This window comes from Rhinopithecus bieti, unplaced genomic scaffold (genome assembly GCF_001698545.2).
Source record: "Rhinopithecus bieti isolate Rb0 unplaced genomic scaffold, ASM169854v2 scaffold_11919, whole genome shotgun sequence".
Taxonomy (NCBI): domain Eukaryota; kingdom Metazoa; phylum Chordata; class Mammalia; order Primates; family Cercopithecidae; genus Rhinopithecus; species Rhinopithecus bieti.
The window spans coordinates 1,746,413-1,763,455 of record NW_016807055.1 but is presented as its reverse complement, the minus strand read 5'-3'; the positions used below and the strand labels follow the sequence as shown (position 1 = coordinate 1,763,455).

Here is a 17,043-nt window from a genome sequence, read left to right as displayed (position 1 = left end):
TAAATTATTTTTAAAGTATTATATATATACAAATTAGCCAGGCATGGTGGCGCACGCCTGTGATCCCAGCTACTCGGGAGGCGGAGGCTGTAGTGACACAAGATGGATCCACGACACTCTAGCCAAGGCAACAGAACGAGACTCCACCTAAAAAAAAAAGTATCAGAAAAGCAAACAACTTGGAAATAGAATGCAGATAAAGCTGAGGTTGAGCACTGGATACATTAAAAAGTTCAGTCAACAAACATTTACCAACTACCTATCATGTGCCTGGCTGGCACCGTTCTAGGTACCTGGAGAATTACCAAACAGACCCTGCCCTCCTGCAACTTAAGACGTACAAATACCCGTGTAAAGTTAAAATCGGGGAGTGCTCTCGTGGGCCTAGGGCACAGTGCTTAGGAATGACAGAACAACGAGGAGGCCTCAGGACAGGCTTCTTTACAGGGTGAGATCTGAATAGTGGGAGGCTGGGGAAGGGCCTGGGGACGCGGACCGCAGGGGCCCGCGGCTCCGGGAGCAGGACTGGCGGCAGAGGCCCTAGTGGGCCGCACCGCTCTCTTAGTTTCTGGGGTCGCCTCAAACTCCCGCCCGCTGCGACACCACTCCGGCCTCCAGGACGCGTCACTCCATCATTCAACTAACCCGGTCCCCATACGTGGGCACAGGCGGGGTGCCCAGGCTCAGTGGTGGGGAGGAGCCGCAGAGAGAACGCGGGTGGCCCCTCAGGGCGCACTGTCCCTCCCGCGCGGGGGTAGTCACCTGAGCGGCTCAGCACCTCCCACTCGTGGGGCCCGCAAAAAATCGCGGCCAGTGCCGAGAGTTCCTCACGCACGGGCTCCGCCATGGCTGTGGGCCTCGCCGCCTCAGCGCTTCCCCTTCCGCTGTCGCAGCCGCCGCCTCCATCGGCCAGGAAACAGCACTGCCTGCGGCCACCTGGGGGCACCCCGCACCTCCGCAGCCGGGCAGCACGGGGGCGGAGCGAGATGGGGCGGGGCGGAGCGAAACGAACGTGGGCGGGGCGAGACGGGGTGAGTGTGGGGGAGACTGGGCGGGCTGGACCCTTAGAAGTTCCGCCCAGAAGCTCTTGCTCACTAACTACAGACGCGAAGCTCAGGCCCTCGGTTTGGAGATTTTCTTGGAGGTCGAGGCCCTGCGCCTCTGTCTGCACCCGAGGCGACAGCCCAGCTTACCCCCGGCTCTTCTGAGCACAGGGAGGCCTCCCAGCAAAGCCTGAAACCCTCTAAGTTTAGCTGCAGGCTTCGAACCCCCACCGTCCCCGCCCAGCCTTGGGCTGCTGAGGTGGGGATGAACTGGGCGAAGGACACTTGGGAGTTAGGAAGAAACAAACAAGCAGGGAAGTGACCGGGAGATGAGGTGAGACCTTGCCCTGCTCAGGTTTGAACTGAGTGTTGGAGATAACCACAGTTAACAGAATAAAATTCTTCGCCCCCGTGGAGCTGTTAGCAACCCTGGTGTCTGGGAAGCCCGGAAGAGGCCCGGGTTAGTAACAACCTCCAGGATGCCCTCCGAACTGGTACTGGCGCAGGGACTCTAGACAAGGTCCGGATTCCCGAGCCCCTCCCCTTACGGGTGCAAAAAGGGAGGGTCAGGACCTGCCAGTCCTGGCTTCGGGATGTTGACTTGACGGACCAGGACTCATGGGAACTGTGCGCCAAAGTCCTGGGAGCAAAGTGTCCTAAGGCTCCTCGTTTGTCTCCTGCCTTCACAGGGGACAGCCCTGCTGCAGGTGGCCACTGGGACTCCTTGGCCGTTGGGGGTATGACCCAAGGGTGTAAACACTAGCTTTGCAGTGTTTTCCATTTCGTGATATTTGATGCCTACAATACAATGTGACTCTTGAAGCTTAATGAAATTATCATTCTTGAGTCCAGCACCTAAATTTTAAAATGTGAGCAATATCAATAGGGTAACAGAATAAGCAATCTATTCTGTTTTGATTATAGTGAACAAGATTACAATACTTATCTGCAGTAGGTCTGTCTCTCGGATGTTTGCCTGGTCTTTGCTTTTCCAGTAACAATTTAAAATTTGGCAGCCCCCAAAAGCAGCTGGTCTTGCTCATGGAGTTCTCACAACTTTTGTTTTTATGAGAAATCACATTTCATGAGATAAATATGGGAATTTAGGTCGTTATGCAGTGACTCCTGTCACTGACATACAGAAGTCAGAACAAAGTTGGCTGATTTTAAGACCCTGCATTCATTCACCATTACCATTCCTGCTATTGGTAAAAAAGGGATCTGATAAAGGAAAAGATACTGGCTTCCCGGAACAGAAAGGAAACCGAACAAGATGGACTGCAGGGAAAATGCTTTTCAGAAGATGCCATGGGATTTCAGTGACCCCAAGTAATTAGGAGCACATAATTGGGAAGATGAAGGCTTATTTAAACTCAGTTATCTCTGATATGGCCAATTGGCTTAAAGAAAAAAAAAAAAAAACTCCTTTATTTCCAAAATAACAGATGTTCCAGCAGTTCAGTAGGTTCAAATTAACTGCTAAAGAGATTGAACAGAAGAATACATTTTTAATTTAAAATATCACTGTCATTTTAATTCAAAATCCAGTGTTAACGATTAAAAGTCAAAACAATTTGGTTTTTGACTTATTTATTGAAAATAATCTATAAAATAGGCCGGGTGCAGTGGCTCACGCCTGTAATACCAGCACTTTGGGAGGCCAAGGAGGGTGGATCACATGAGGTCAGGAGTTCGGGACTAGCCTGACCAACATGGTGAAATGCCGTCTCTACTAAAAATACAAAACTTAGCTGGGTGTGGTGGCAGGCACCTATAATCCCAGCTACTCAGGAAGCTGAGGCAGGAGAATCGCTTGAACCTGGGAGGTGGAGGTTGCAGTGAGCCGAGATTGCACCTTTGCACCACTCCAGCCTAGGCGACCAAGTGAGACTTGTCTCAAAAGAAAAAAAAAAATCTATAAAATATTCAAATAGTTTTACTTATTTTAATTTTCCAAATTTACTATATGTGAGATGAGTGAAATAACATGAAGAGCGAAATTTCAGCTGTAGGAAGGATTAGGAGGCAGTTGCTGAAGACCGCTGTCAGCAAGAGGTCTGTGAAAATTGATTAAAGAGTACATCAATCTATTATTAAAATTTTCTTGTCAACAGGTTTCTTCTTTGCTCTTCCTTTCTCAGTTGATTTCTTAACCTGCTTTTCATACCTCATTTAGCATGTTTAAATAAAAAAGAAGTCAATGTGAATGTCTTTTAAATTGACACTATCCTAGGGCACTGAAGTCCCATGAATAAGTTTCTGCACTCTGACATTTGGAAATAATCATCTCAGAGACTGCATAATGTCAGCTTGATATTTCTCGCACTGTGAAAATATCAGCTACATGTCAAATCTCTAAAGTCTACCTTAATGTAATAAGTTTCCTCGTATTCACAGGCTACTGAAAATTCAAAATATTTAAATGTAGGATGAATGTCTACAGCTAGAGCATTGTCTATCTCCATCTCTATCTCTCTCCTCTCATCCTTGCACACACAAACATGTATGATTTGCTAGAACAATTATTATTTTTACAAGCAAATTTTCTAAATAGTTGGTTCCCCAAGACCATAAGGGGGAAAAGTTTAAAACCTTTTGCCTTCAGTTAAAACTAATAACCCAGAAGATAGTTATTTTCATTTTGGGGGGAAACAGTTCTACTCACTTTCTCATGAGTAGTATGTAGACTTACTCAACTCTAAGTTTGAAATCTTAAGTCAAAACTCACATGAGCATAGAAATGAGAATGCACAATTTCAAGAATATTAGGAGAGTTAAGTGTTATGTCAAAAAACGGTGAGGATCCTAATGCTGGAGTGAAGTGTGATAAGAAAAAATATCAAATCAAAACTCATAAAGGTAAAAGTGCTTTCATGAACCACCAAAACAACCAAAAGAGGACTTAAATGCCAACTTCCTAAATAAATCTGAACTCCAAGAAACTGTGCTACTGGTTCTGTCTAAAGAGTTTCTGCAATCGCATACTCATTTCACAAAATGTTCTTAGATACTCACTGATTGTTGTCCGGGCTCTGCAGGCTGAGTGTGGAGAGGAGGAGAGAGTTAGAGATGAAAATAAGTCCATGTTTCCAATGACTACAGCCTTTGGTCTAGACAAGTAAACACAATATGCAACAATTACAAGTTCTTTCACCAAGCTGAGGGTACAAGAATTACCACATTTCCTTAGTGGTGTGAAGTTCAATATTATGGTATAGGTTAAAGTAACAGAGTAGGAGTAGCATATACCTCCCACAATTTCCCAGAGGAGAAATAATTTGGAAATGCTCAGGAACACAGTAGCCCTCCAAAAGTACACAAAGTCTGAGATGTTAACTGGTCATAGTTGTTTTGTTTTGTTACAGTATACAGATCATAAATTTATTTTTCATCATGATAAAAGAAAAGCAAATAAAATATATGAGAATTTGCTACTGGCTCTGTGATCATACCATTGTGTGGAAAGATCTGCCTCCATCATGTCCAAGTAATCTGCACTCCCTCCAAAATATTGGCTGCACTCTGCCATGCTTGATTTCTATGCGTGAATGATATCAAGACAGTTCCAGCTTGCTTTATGGGAACCCATCCATATGGCCCAAATTTACCAATATAAAAGCTCAATGCCTTCTCAATGTTATAACAACAAGTCACTGGTATCATTAGGGTTTTTGAGTTTTTCTAGTTAAAATAGTATCCAATATTTAATTTTGGTGATACTATAAATGGATTCTTCTTATTCATTATGTTTTCCCACTGTATTACTAGTGTAGCCAGTTTTTATTGTCTAAAAGAGGGTTGAGGATTGTGTGACTTTTTAAATATCCATTTCCCCAAACTCATAAAGGGACTATCCATGAGTAAACTCTGCCATTTTAGCAAAAGTGATTGCAAATGGAAAGATAGATGTATATCAAGGAACCACAGGTAAAACTGGGAAAATTAGAACTGGATTTCCTTTTTAAAAATTATAGTGGAAGGAAGGAAGAAGGTAGGAAGGGAAACAGAAAGAGAAAAAAGGTGGGAGGAACAGGGGAGGGGGGAAAAGGAGGAGAAATAGGGAAAGAAAAGGATGATTTTTATGAGGCAAAAGAAGTCATGAGTTAGGAATTTGTCTTTATGTCAGGAAAAAGTAAAAAAGATTGACTTGCCTGCTTCTTAAATAAAGAAGTCTGAATCTTGATTCAATAACAATCTGAGGTCTGAAATTTGATTCAAAATAATATAGGAGGGGGGAAGAGGCCATAGTGTGAGTGGGGCAGAAGCTGATCATAGGATAATGATTGATGGGGTGGAGCATGAAGATTCAGTATTTCATTCCCTCTACATTTGTGTATTTCATATTCTTTTAATAAATGTTAATTTTTAAAACGTGTTCAGTAGATAGTACATCAGGATATTTGACTTGTGCATAATGCTCAACTAAGGAAAAAAGGACAAAAATAAATCAGGAAAATAGGAGGGAAGAAAAAGGAAAACCAGAGCCAAATGGAGTGAATAGAGTTGGTGGATGATATTAAGAGACAGAAGATGACAGGTTCTAAAGTGATGTGTTTAACAGATGTATGATTTAGGATTAGTTCGGGTGTAAAAAGCACAGAGCCTAACAGTGCAGTGGCTTTAACAAGATACAATTGGTTTTCTCTTAAACGTTCAAGTCTGGAAGTAGGCAGAGCTTTGGTGCTCCCCAGTGTCAGGATACAAGTTCCATCTATTTTGTGGCTCTGCTCTGCACAGATTTGATTCCCATGGTCATGCTGTGGTCCAGGGTGGCTTTTGGAACTCCAGCTACCAGTTAGAAGAATGGGATTCAGTCCAATTTCATTGGCTAGAACTCAGTCCCCATGACTGCTGCCAGTTAAAAGGGAGCTTGAAAATGTTGGTTTTAATCTGAGAGGCCCTGTACTCATCAAGATGAGTTTGGGTCAGATGGATAGCTTGCAATTTTTTTTTTCCATTCTGTAGGTTGCCTCTTCACTCTGTTGATTGCTTCCTTTGCTGTGCAGAAGCTTTTAGTTTGATGTAATCCCATTTGTCTATTATTCTTGTTGCCTCTGCTTTTGAGGTCTCACCAAAAAATCTTTGCCTAGACCAATGTCCTGATGCATTTCCCCTATGTTTTCTTCTAGTAGTTTCATAGTTTCTAGTCTTAAATTTAAGTCTTTAATCTATTTTGAATTGACTTTTGTATATAGTGAAAGGTATCTAGTTTGTCTCCACTAGAATTTAAACTTCCATTAAGCTTCCAGGGGCCTTATCATGCTTGTTCACCTCTGTATCTAGATTTTAGGAATCTAAAAGAGTGCCTGGCAGATTAGGAATTCAATACATATTTATTGATACAAATAAACTCATCATAAAGTTCATAAATTCTTGATCAAATAACTTAGACTTATCAAGCACCTACCATATGCTAGTCATTTTATAAAATTTCAGGCATTTTTATGAGTGAATGAGACATAGTCACTGTCCTCCAGGCACTTGGAATCTAATCCCAGAGGAGCACCAGCATTTCCTGGGATGAAGGGATGAAGGTCCTGCCAAAGAAGTAAAAGACCATTGGAGAAGGCCTAGGGTGCCTGGTTTAGCCATTGTGATAGAGGTTCCCAATCATAGGGTTAGGGGAGGAAGAAAGCTTAAGAAAATGTGTCTGGAAAGATAGATCTCTGACTTTATTAATTCAGCAAGCATTCACTGAGCACCTTACTATGTGCCAAATATTGCACCAGGTCCCAGGGAAACTGGTTTGCAACAGCAATCTCTTAGAAGTTATAGTGTAGTGGGAAGGGCAGATCTTAAAAGATCATACATGTGGTCACCTGCAGCCTGCAGAAATCATGGGAGTAGATGATTGCCGGTCTGAATCACAAGAATTTCACAATGACGGTGATGTACTTCCTGGCAATGAAACAAAGAAGCACTCTTTTGTTGGTGTTTCTAACACAATCTGGATCAAAACAATAACCCCTTTGTGGGAGTGTTGCTGCATTTCCCTGTTGTTTTCACTTTTAACATTACTTCCTTCTGTTTTAGTTGAGGACAGAAGTCAAAATAGAAAAAAATCTCCCTTGTAGCACAATTGCCACCTGCTAATACCACATTGGCTTTTGTTTCTATCTGTCTGTCTGACTGCCTCTCTCTCTCTCTCTCTCTCTCTCTCTCTGTGTGTGTGTGTGTTTCTGTCTCTCTGCCTTAGTGATATAAAAATTATCTAAGAATAAAAGGCTAGGCTATAATACTTTGTCATTTGTGGTTTTAGGTAAAATCTTTGTATATTTATGTGATTCTCATTGCCGTTCAAAACATTAATTAGCCAGAAATTTTTTCACTGATCGCTTCTTTTTTTTTTTTTTGAGATGGAGTCTCGCTCTGTCGCCCAGGCTGGAGTGCAGTGGCCGGATCTCAGCTCACGGCAAGCTCCGCCTCCCGGGTTCACGCCATTCTCCTGCCTCAGCCTCCTGAGTAGCTAGGACTACAGGCGCCCGCTAGGTCGCCCGGCTAGTTTTTTGTATTTTAGTAGAGACGGGGTTTCACCATGTTAGCCAGGATGGTCTTGACCTCCTGACCTCGTGATCCGCCCGTCTCGGCCTCCCAAAGTGCTGGGATTAGATCGCTTCTTTAGTTTCAAAATGAACATTATACTTCCAGATGAAACAGAGTCTCACATATTGGGATCATATTACCCACATCTTTGTCATTACCTCTTTCCCCTTTTTCCTAAGATAATTTCTTACTTCCCCCCCCCCCTGCCCCGTGAACTCTTATTCTTTCAGATCTGAATCCCAATCCCACTCCTCCTATACTTCCGCATCACTTATCATATGGAACTGTATTTGCTTATATGTCTATAATCCCAGTAGATTATGACTTTCATGAGATGAGGGTGCATTTCTATATCATCTTGGGTGGTATTGTGTCCATAATTGGTGGGTTCTTGGTCTCGCTGACTTAAAAAATGAAGCCACAGACCCTCACTGTGAGTGTTACAGTTCTCAAAGATGGTGTGTCCGGAGTTTGTTCCTTCAGACATTCAGATGTGTCTGGAGGTTCTTCCTTCTGGTGGATTCGTGGTCTCGCTGACAAGAGTGAAGCTGTAGACCTTCGCGGTGAGTGGTACAGTTTTTAAAAGGCAGCACATCTGGAGTTGTTTGTTCTTCCCAGTGGGTCCGTGGTCTTAATGGCTTCAGGAGTGAAGCTGCACACCTTCGTGGTGAGTGTTACAGCTTTTAAAGGCAGCAGGGGTCCAAAGTGTGAGCAGCAGCAAGATTTATTATGAAGAGCGAAGGAACAAAGCTTCCACAATGCAGAAGGGAACCCCTAGCCGTTGCCGCTGGCTGGTTCAGGCAGACTGCATTTATTCCCTTATCTGAGCCCACCCGCATCCTGCTGATTGGTCCATTTTACAGAGAGCCGATTGGTCCATTTTACAGAGAGCCGATTGGTCCATTTTGACAGAGTGCTGACTGGTGCCTTTACAGTCCTTGAGCTAGACACAGAGTGCTAGACGGAAAAGTTCTCCCAGTCCCCACTAGGTTAGCTAGACACAGAGTACCAATTGGTGTATTTACAAACCCTGAGCTAGACAGAATACTGATTGGTGTATTTACAAACCCTGAGCTAGACACAGAGTGCTGATTGGTGTGTTTACAATCCTTGAGCTAGACACAGAGGGCTGATTGGTGTATTTACGATCCTCTGGCTAGATATGAAAGTTCTCCAAGTTCCCATCTGGCTCAGGAGCCCAGCTGGCTTCACCTAATGGATCCTGCACAGGGGCTGCAGGCAGAGCTGCCCAGCAGTGCTGAGCTGTGCCTGCACTCCTCAGCCCTTGAGCTGTCCATGGGACTGGGCGCCACAGAGCAGGGGGCGGTGCCCGTCGGGGAGGCTCGGAACCGCCGAGCCCACTGCAGGGGAGGAGCTCAGATGTGGCTGGCTGCAGGTCCCAAGCCCTGCCCCGCGGGGAGGCAGCTAAGGCCCAGCGAGAATTTGAGTGCAGCACAGGCGTGCCCGCACTGCTGGGGGACCCGGCGCAACCTCCGCAGCTGCTGGCCCTGGTGCTAAGCCCCTCACTGCCCTGGGCCTGCGGTGTAGGGGGGCCGAGCCGCGGAGCCCGCAAACACGCTTCCCGGACCTCGCGCTGGCCTGGACACACGCGACCCCGGTTCCTGCCCGCGCCTCTCCCTCCACACCTTCCTAGCAAGCAGAGGGAGTCGGCTCCAGCCTCGGCCAGCTCAGAGAGGGGCTCTCACAGTGCAGTGGTGGGCTGAAGGGCTCCTCGGGCACCGCCAGAGTGGATGCCAAAGCCTAGCAGGCGCCTAGAGTGAGGGCTGCTAGCACCTTGTCACCTCTCAGTATCTCCAACTCTTAGAACAGGGCCTGGCATGTAAAAGGCATTCAATATTTGTGAAATGACTCAAGAATGAATGAATGCATGGTTATAGTGTGTAAGTAAATATGTTATGGTTCACTTTTCTTATTACCTCCACTCTGATTTCTACCAGATTTTGTTAGATCTTGAACATGTTGACACACATCAGTGTTAAGCAGGTAGATTAATACTGATGTCTTTACTTGATTCACATTGAGAGTAGTGAAGAAAATACAAATGGGCAAATGAAACAATGGATTAATCCTAAGGAAGCCCCACAGTTTCATACAGGAGCCGAAAAGACGAGTGCATGCCACCTTTACAGTAACTTTTCACATTTGACTAATAGTTGCTTACAGTTACTACTTCACTTGATTGTATTATGTGCAAATAAAAATGGCTTTGAAAGTAATTTAAAGCTACTATACAATATAAACTTTTGACATTACTGGGTTGAGTCTGGAAGTCAGGTGGTAGGTAAATCTACACAGTTTTTATGTCCCAAACTGAAATGAGATACCCCATGGTACCTGATCCAGGCTAGCTAGAAATCTATCATATTTCCACCTGAATAAGTGAGTAGGGTATAATGTTTTGTTACTATACAAGTTACTATTAATCACTTTTAAAATAACTAAGTCACTCATAGATAGGCAAGTGATGTGTAACAATATAACCATAGTAATTAAAATTAAGAAGAGGCATTTAGATATCTTACTCTGTAAGTCATGATCTCTTAAGAAGCTTCTTTTCTTTTGTATTTTTTTAAAATTTTCTGATGCTTCTCCTTTTATTTTCTGATGCTTCAATATGTTGTTGACCATGGCTTAAATTAACAGATCAGATTATGTTGAAGGGGGTAGGGGATTCACTGGAGAGGGACCCAAGGGAACTTTTTATTGTTGATTAAAATGCTCTATTTCTTAATTGAGGTAGTAGTTACATGAGTTTAAGCCATTTAACTGTACCTTTAAGAGCTGTGCATTTTATTTTATGTGCATCTTGGTTTTTTAAAGTATTGGGGGAAAATAGACAGGTAAGCAAGTTCATATTTTCATAAGATTCCCTTTTTTTCTGAATTTGAGCTGAGTATGCTCTCAGCTTAAAATTGAAGGGAATTTATTCTTTTAAAAAATATGTAAGCTTTGCTACTGCTTGATTTTATGTTATAACAACAAATCTTGGCAAGAAAAAAATACAGGTTTCAAGTGTCTTCAAATGGCACCAATCTGTCTCTGTGAATGAAATGATAACACAATTGATGAAAACTAAATCTTCATTTAGGGAAAATTGTTTTTAGCCTAAAAGCTCAGCCTACCATTGTTTCTTTTGATCTGTTAATATTAACCAAAAGAAAAAAAATGATCGATTCAAGTACACCTTATTTTACACAGACTGTTATTCAAAAAAAATTTTTTTTTGAGACCAAGTCTCGCTGTCACCAAGTGGTGCGATCTCAGCTCACTGCAATCTCCACCTCCTGGGTTCAAGCGATTCTCTTGCCTCGGCCTCCTGAGTAGCTGGGACTACAGGCATGAGCCACCACACCTGGCTAATTTTTTGTATTTTTAATAGAGACAGGGTTTCACCATGTTGGACAGGTTGGTCTTGAACTCCTGACCTCAAGTGATCTGCCCACATCAGTCTTCCAAAATGCTGGGATTACAGACATAAGCCACTGCAGCCAGCCGTTATTCAAATATTTTTTAATGCATTAAACAAACTCACCATTTCAAATAATTTTATAATGATATTTATTTTTGGCAAAGTCAGGTACCTATAGTGATATGGGCAGTCTAGTATTCTTTATATATCACTTTTTATTTTATTATTATTATTTGTAGAAACAGGGTCTTGCTATGTTGTCCAGGTTGGTCTAAAACTCCTGACCTCAAATGATCCTTCTGCCTCAGCATCCCAAACTACTGGGATTACAGGTGTGAGCCACCATACCCAGACTGTATATCACTTTTTAGATGCATTATGTATATATATATTTTTAACATCTCTGACATCAAGAAGCTCCGTACCGTCAATGGCATCTTGCCTTGGCATTAGCCAGGCAGCAGACAAGATGGCTTGTACATGCATTATTTTGTCATTTCCTTGATGACTTGATTTCTGAGATCATGAAATCTTACAGAATGACAGAATGACTATTAACATCTTGGAAAGAAGTCCTGGAGGTGTTAATGGAGTTTAGGGGGGAATTGTTTGTTTGTTTGTTTCTTAAGTAATGCAATTTCACCAATGCTGTCAAAGAAACAAAGGATAATACATATGGAAGAATACAGACACAAATGCCTCTGAGTTGAAATGTGGTTCACAGACATGGAATGTTAACAAGTTTTGGGAACACTGTAGCCAAGTTTTGACTGATATCTTCCTTTCTATGTATGAATAATACTGATATTTGATCATATACATCTAACTAAATCTAAAAGAGCTTTTTCAAGAAGTATAAAATAAAAATTTCAGGCGATACATAAGCCAGAGTATAATTGGCAGCTATTTTCTTTTGGTAGAGCTACATAAAATAGTGGCCCATCTCACAATTGGTGGCACCTTAGATTCTATGACAACTGATCTTTGTCAGTTAGCTTTGTGTCTGTTGGCTTTTCAGCCAGGGTTATGGTGGAAGAGTAGGGACGAAAGACCTGGAATCAAATAATATCTTAAATGTATAACAATAACTGTACCATATTGAGTAGCTACTATAGGCCAACAGTTATGCTAAGTGCATTATGTACATTATTGCATGTTATTCTTCCCAAAAACCCCGAAAGGCAGTTATTATTGAACTTTTATTCCTTCAGAGACATTAAATAACATGTCCAAGGTAAAATTGCAAAGCAGAATTTGAACCTAGTTTTGAGTGACCACACCTCAAAAAAAAGCTCTTACTTTCTGTACAGCAACTTCCCTCACCCCACCCCCAACATCCCTAGGAGTTCAAAGTGAAAGCTTAAAGAAGGTGCTGAGAGCTAGAAAGAGAGAGAATGAGAATCCCAGCAACATTCAGTCACTGTTCAGGTTGTTCTCAAAGCCAGCTTTACCTTTGATTTGGTGGTGCAGCTCTTTCTTCAATTATGTAAGATACCTTAGAATCCTAATATCAAATCATCCTCTTTTTTTACCTTAGCTAGTTCTATTTGGGATTTTATTCCTTGTAACCAAAACCATACCATTGTAATGTATACCATTTATACATTTTACTAGTAATAAGAAAATATTACTTTTCACACACCTCTAACAGCCAGATTTGAGCCCTGCTGTCTCGCTTCTTTAAAAGTGCAATGAAGCTGGCTATTTCAGTTACAAGTCTGTGGCTTTGGAAGCATCTGATTCTCTGTAGGATTAAACTATGCCCTAATCAGCACTGGGTAAGAAGCAGTAAAATAAGCACAAAGAACTTAGGCCATGAGTCAGCTCAGTTTTCCTGAGCAGCTCTGTTTTAGTGCAAGTTGCTTAACTTTGATGAAAGTTTCCTCCACTGTAAAAAGATGCAAATTACACGATGATTTCTGAGAACCTTTCTGGTTTTTAAAATTCTTTCCTCTTGCACAGATTAAAGTCATCCAGACATTGCATGGATTACATGTGAGTATATCCAGTGGATTTCATGGCCCGTTTCACTCCCAGTTTCTTTGATATGTATTGTCTTCTTAATAGAATTTAAATTCAGTATTGTCAAGTGATATGCTTAACAAAATTAAATGAAGACAATGCCATTGTGCTCAGTAGTGAGAATTTCTAAGAACTATGAAATATCTATGGATGAAATAAAAGAATAAACTGATGTTATAAACCTTATCTCCAACTACCTCATGATAGTTTTTATACTATAAGACTTGTGACTGGGGAAAGGAAAAATCACTAAGTTCTGAAATGGGACAGAGAGTTTCCATTCTCCCTGCAGTTGAAGTCAGATCTTCAAAGCTAGATAATGAGAAGGAAATGGAAATGTTCTTGTTTTTCCTCATGGACTATTGATTTTATTTATTTTTTTCTTTTTTGAGACAGAGTCTTGTTCTGTTGCCCAGGCTGGAGTGCAGTGGCACAATCTAGGCATACTGCAACCTTCAACTTATGGGTTCAAGCGAGTCTCATCTCTCAGCCACCTGAGTAGCTGGGATTACAGGAGTACACCACCATGCCCAACTAATTTTTGTGTTTTTTGTAGCGACAACGTTTCGCCATGTTGGCCAGGCTGGTCTTGAATCCCTGGCCTCAAGTAATCCACCTGCCTTGACCTCCCAAAGTGCTGGGATTACAGGTGTGAGCCACAGCACCTAGCTTGATTTTAACTTTTGTTACCAAAATTGAATGTGGGATTGCTTTTGTCACCAAAATCATGACCTTTGAAAAGCCCACCTTAATAAGTAACTTGCAATTATAAAAAAGTTTGTGTACTCAATCTTAGCCAATTGATACAGTTTTACAAATCAAAACTAAACTCCTTACCCAAAATGTTGACTTGGAAAACAAAGCATAGGATGCAATTTGGAAATTATTATATTATTGTTTCTCTCAAAAGCACAAATCATTTTTTTCCCAACAAAAGTAGAATTGATTCAATAAAGAGCATTAAAGTTATAATGTATTTGAAGGGATGCGACTCAATATATTTTTATATTTAATGGTGTCATATGATTCACTGAAAGAACCATCTCCAAAGTCAGTAATATTTATGGCTTGGAATTTTTGATAGCTTTGTATTGATGCTTAACCTACTGATACTTAAGCAATTATTCAGGGTATGATTTCCATCATGTGTTCATTACTTTGAGTAACATTTTAAGAAAGGGAAAGCAAGGAAAGGAACAAAACTATATTTACTAAATACTAATTAGGTCCACTGTTTTCATCCACAGAATGAATATAGGAATGTCTGTCTGCCTGTCTGTGCATACTCTGTGAAGGAATACACCAGCATTACATGCTGACCCAAGGTACGCCTTCTGCAAGAGGAAAGTTTGTGTCTCAAAATCCATCAAGGTAAATCTTTGGCTGCCCACACTCATATTCCCAGACATCAGAGAATCTTAGTCATCCACATGTAGTGAGGTCCAGCTACGGTGCTAGTTCCAACAGTACATAAATGGCTGTGACTGCCAGGAGGAAGCTGACTCAGTATGGCTCCCCAGTCGCTAGCAGTGGTGATATTCACAATATTTAACAGCGAATGCAGCTTGAGGCCTGGCCGATCTAACAAACGCTGGGTATAAACATCTCTGCTGGCTGGCGCAGTGCACCCTGGCTGAGTGTCAGCCTCAGCAATTGAGTGTCAGCTTGAGCAACCAGTGCAACTTTAGAGTTTACAAATACACTTAAAATTATATTATCTCATTTAGTCCCCCCAAATTATGTTATGTAGGTATTATTACTTTTCTCAATGTATGGGTGAGAAAATTGAGGCTTACAGAGGTCAAGTAATTTTCCCTAGGTCACACAACTAGTAAGTGGTAGAATTTAGATGAACTGTGGCTGACCAGCACAACCAGTTTGCTTTCTTCTACGGTTTCTCTTCCATTTCCAATGCTAATTATAGAGAGCAGAAACTCTCTAATTTTTTACACCATACTACCTACTCAGAAGTCAGAAAATGAAAAGTGACAATTAAGCTAGGTGCAGTGGCTCATGCCTATAATTCCAGCATTTTGGGAGGCTGATGCAGGAGGATCACTTGAGCCCAGGAGTTCAAGACCAGCCTGAGCAACATAGCAAGACCCTGTCTCTACAAAAAAAAAAAAATTAAAACACACCTACACCTGTGGTCCCAGCTATTCAAGAGGCTGAGGTGCAAGAATGACTTGAGCTCAGAAGGTCGAGATTACAGTGAACTGTAATCATACCACTGCACTCCTGCTTGGCCGACAGAGCAAGACCCTGTTTCAAAAAATAAAAATTAACAAAAAAAATGTTGATCCAGTACTTCAGCTTTGTGTTATTCAAATCACTCAGTTACAAGTCATTTCCACTGTATGACTTTTTACTTGGCCTGTGGAAATGTTAATGACTGTGCAAAGAATCATGTGAATAAGACACATTCAATATTATTTTCATGAGGCCCTTCTTCACTGCTCTCAACTTCTGCTACCATCAGCATGTTAATCTGTATTGAAAAAAATGAACCAAATAGCTAGCTTCCTGGGTAAAATTTATCCTATGAGTTTAATCTTAGTAAGCAAGGCATGAAGTCATTCAGTGTTTTTTTTTTTTTTTTTTTTTTTTTTGAGATGGAGTCTCACTGTGTCACCCAGGCTGGAGTGCAGTGGTGTGATCTTGGCTCACTGCAACCTCCGCCTCCTGGGCTCAAACGATTCTCCTGCCTCAGCCTCCCAAGTAGCTGGGACTACAGGTGCACACCACCATGCCCAGGTAACATGTTGTATTGTTAGTAGAGATGGGGTTTCACTGTGTTAGCCAGGATGGTCTCAATCTCCTGACCTCATGATCCACCCGCCTCGACCTCTCAAAGTTACAGGTGTGAGCCACCGCAGCCGGCTGTCATTCAGTCTTTTTAAGGATTAAAAATCCATTTATCCTGGGGAGATGAGACAAAACTCTGATGCATAAAAATTCCAAATAATTTATGTAGAACCTCACCCTCAAGGAGGTGGAATACAATTGCCCACTCCTTGAGTACAGACCTCACATGGTGACTTCCATCCACAAGGACAGTACGAAAGGAGAGTGGGGAAGGGAGAGGAACTTAACAGTGGAGAAACCTGACAAACACTATGTTGGCCATGCGATCAAGGTCAACATCAACAGCAATGAGTAATGTTGGCAGTATGTACCCTTGATGTGAGGGGATTAAAGTGATACTTTACTTCTGTGGTCTTCCTCGCCCAAACCCACAACCCCAGTTTAATAGTGAGAAAAGCGTCAGACAAATTCCAGTTGAGGTACATTCTACAAAGTACCTGACCAGTACTCCTCCAAGCTGTCAAGGTCATCAAAAACAAGAAAAATCAGAAACTGTCACAGTCAAGCTGAGACCATGAAAAGATAAACTTTGGCACATGAAAATTTTAGAGTTAATTTGAGCAGTGAGCAACTCATGAATGGTTTGGGCTCCATAGAGGGGGTATGAGGGGGACGCTTTTATGAAGTGTTCATAGAAGCAATACAAAGAAAATGTTTGACTGGTTAAAGTGAGACAGTATCCTTCAAGTCTCTAGTTGGCAGTTTCTGATGAGTAAAGTTACTCTGAGATGGGTTTCAAGGTTTGCTTACACAGAAACCCAGAACACAGATCTCTCTCAGCCTGATGGTTCCCAGAAACCTCTCAGCCTAATGGCTTCCCAGTTACTTTTGTTTTTTTTTTAAACATAACTAAATGTTATGTATCCTGGATGGGATCCTGTAATAAGGAAAATATATTAGGTAAAAACTAAGAAAATCTGAATACAGTATATATTTCAGTTAATAATAATGTATGAATATTGATTCATTAATTATAACAAATGTATCATATTAATGTTAAGACAATAGGAGGAGAAGTTGGGTGCAAGGTGTGTTAGAATTGTCTGTACTGACTGCAACTTTTCTGTAAATCTAAAATTGTTTTGAGATATGCGTTTATTTTAAAATAATTCACTTAGCATTTTGGGATTTCAATAGTTG

The 17,043-nt window shown here is 41.7% G+C and overlaps 1 protein-coding gene across 3 annotated transcripts in view; it reads right to left on the bottom strand.

Annotated features, from left to right (window-relative positions):
• RWDD3 (RWD domain containing 3) overlaps positions 1 to 965 on the bottom strand; it is a 14,926-nt gene extending 13,961 nt beyond the window's left edge. For all 3 annotated transcript variants that reach the window (XR_001886977.1, XM_017879797.1, XM_017879798.1), the window contains exon 1: positions 763 to 965. Coding sequence is in view for 2 of the 3 variants with exons in the window: in XM_017879797.1 (XP_017735286.1) it covers positions 763 to 847 (85 nt within the window). In the remaining variant the exon portion in view is untranslated. The remainder of the gene's footprint in view (positions 1 to 762) is intronic.
• Between the last annotated feature and the right edge of the window lie 16,078 nt (positions 966 to 17,043).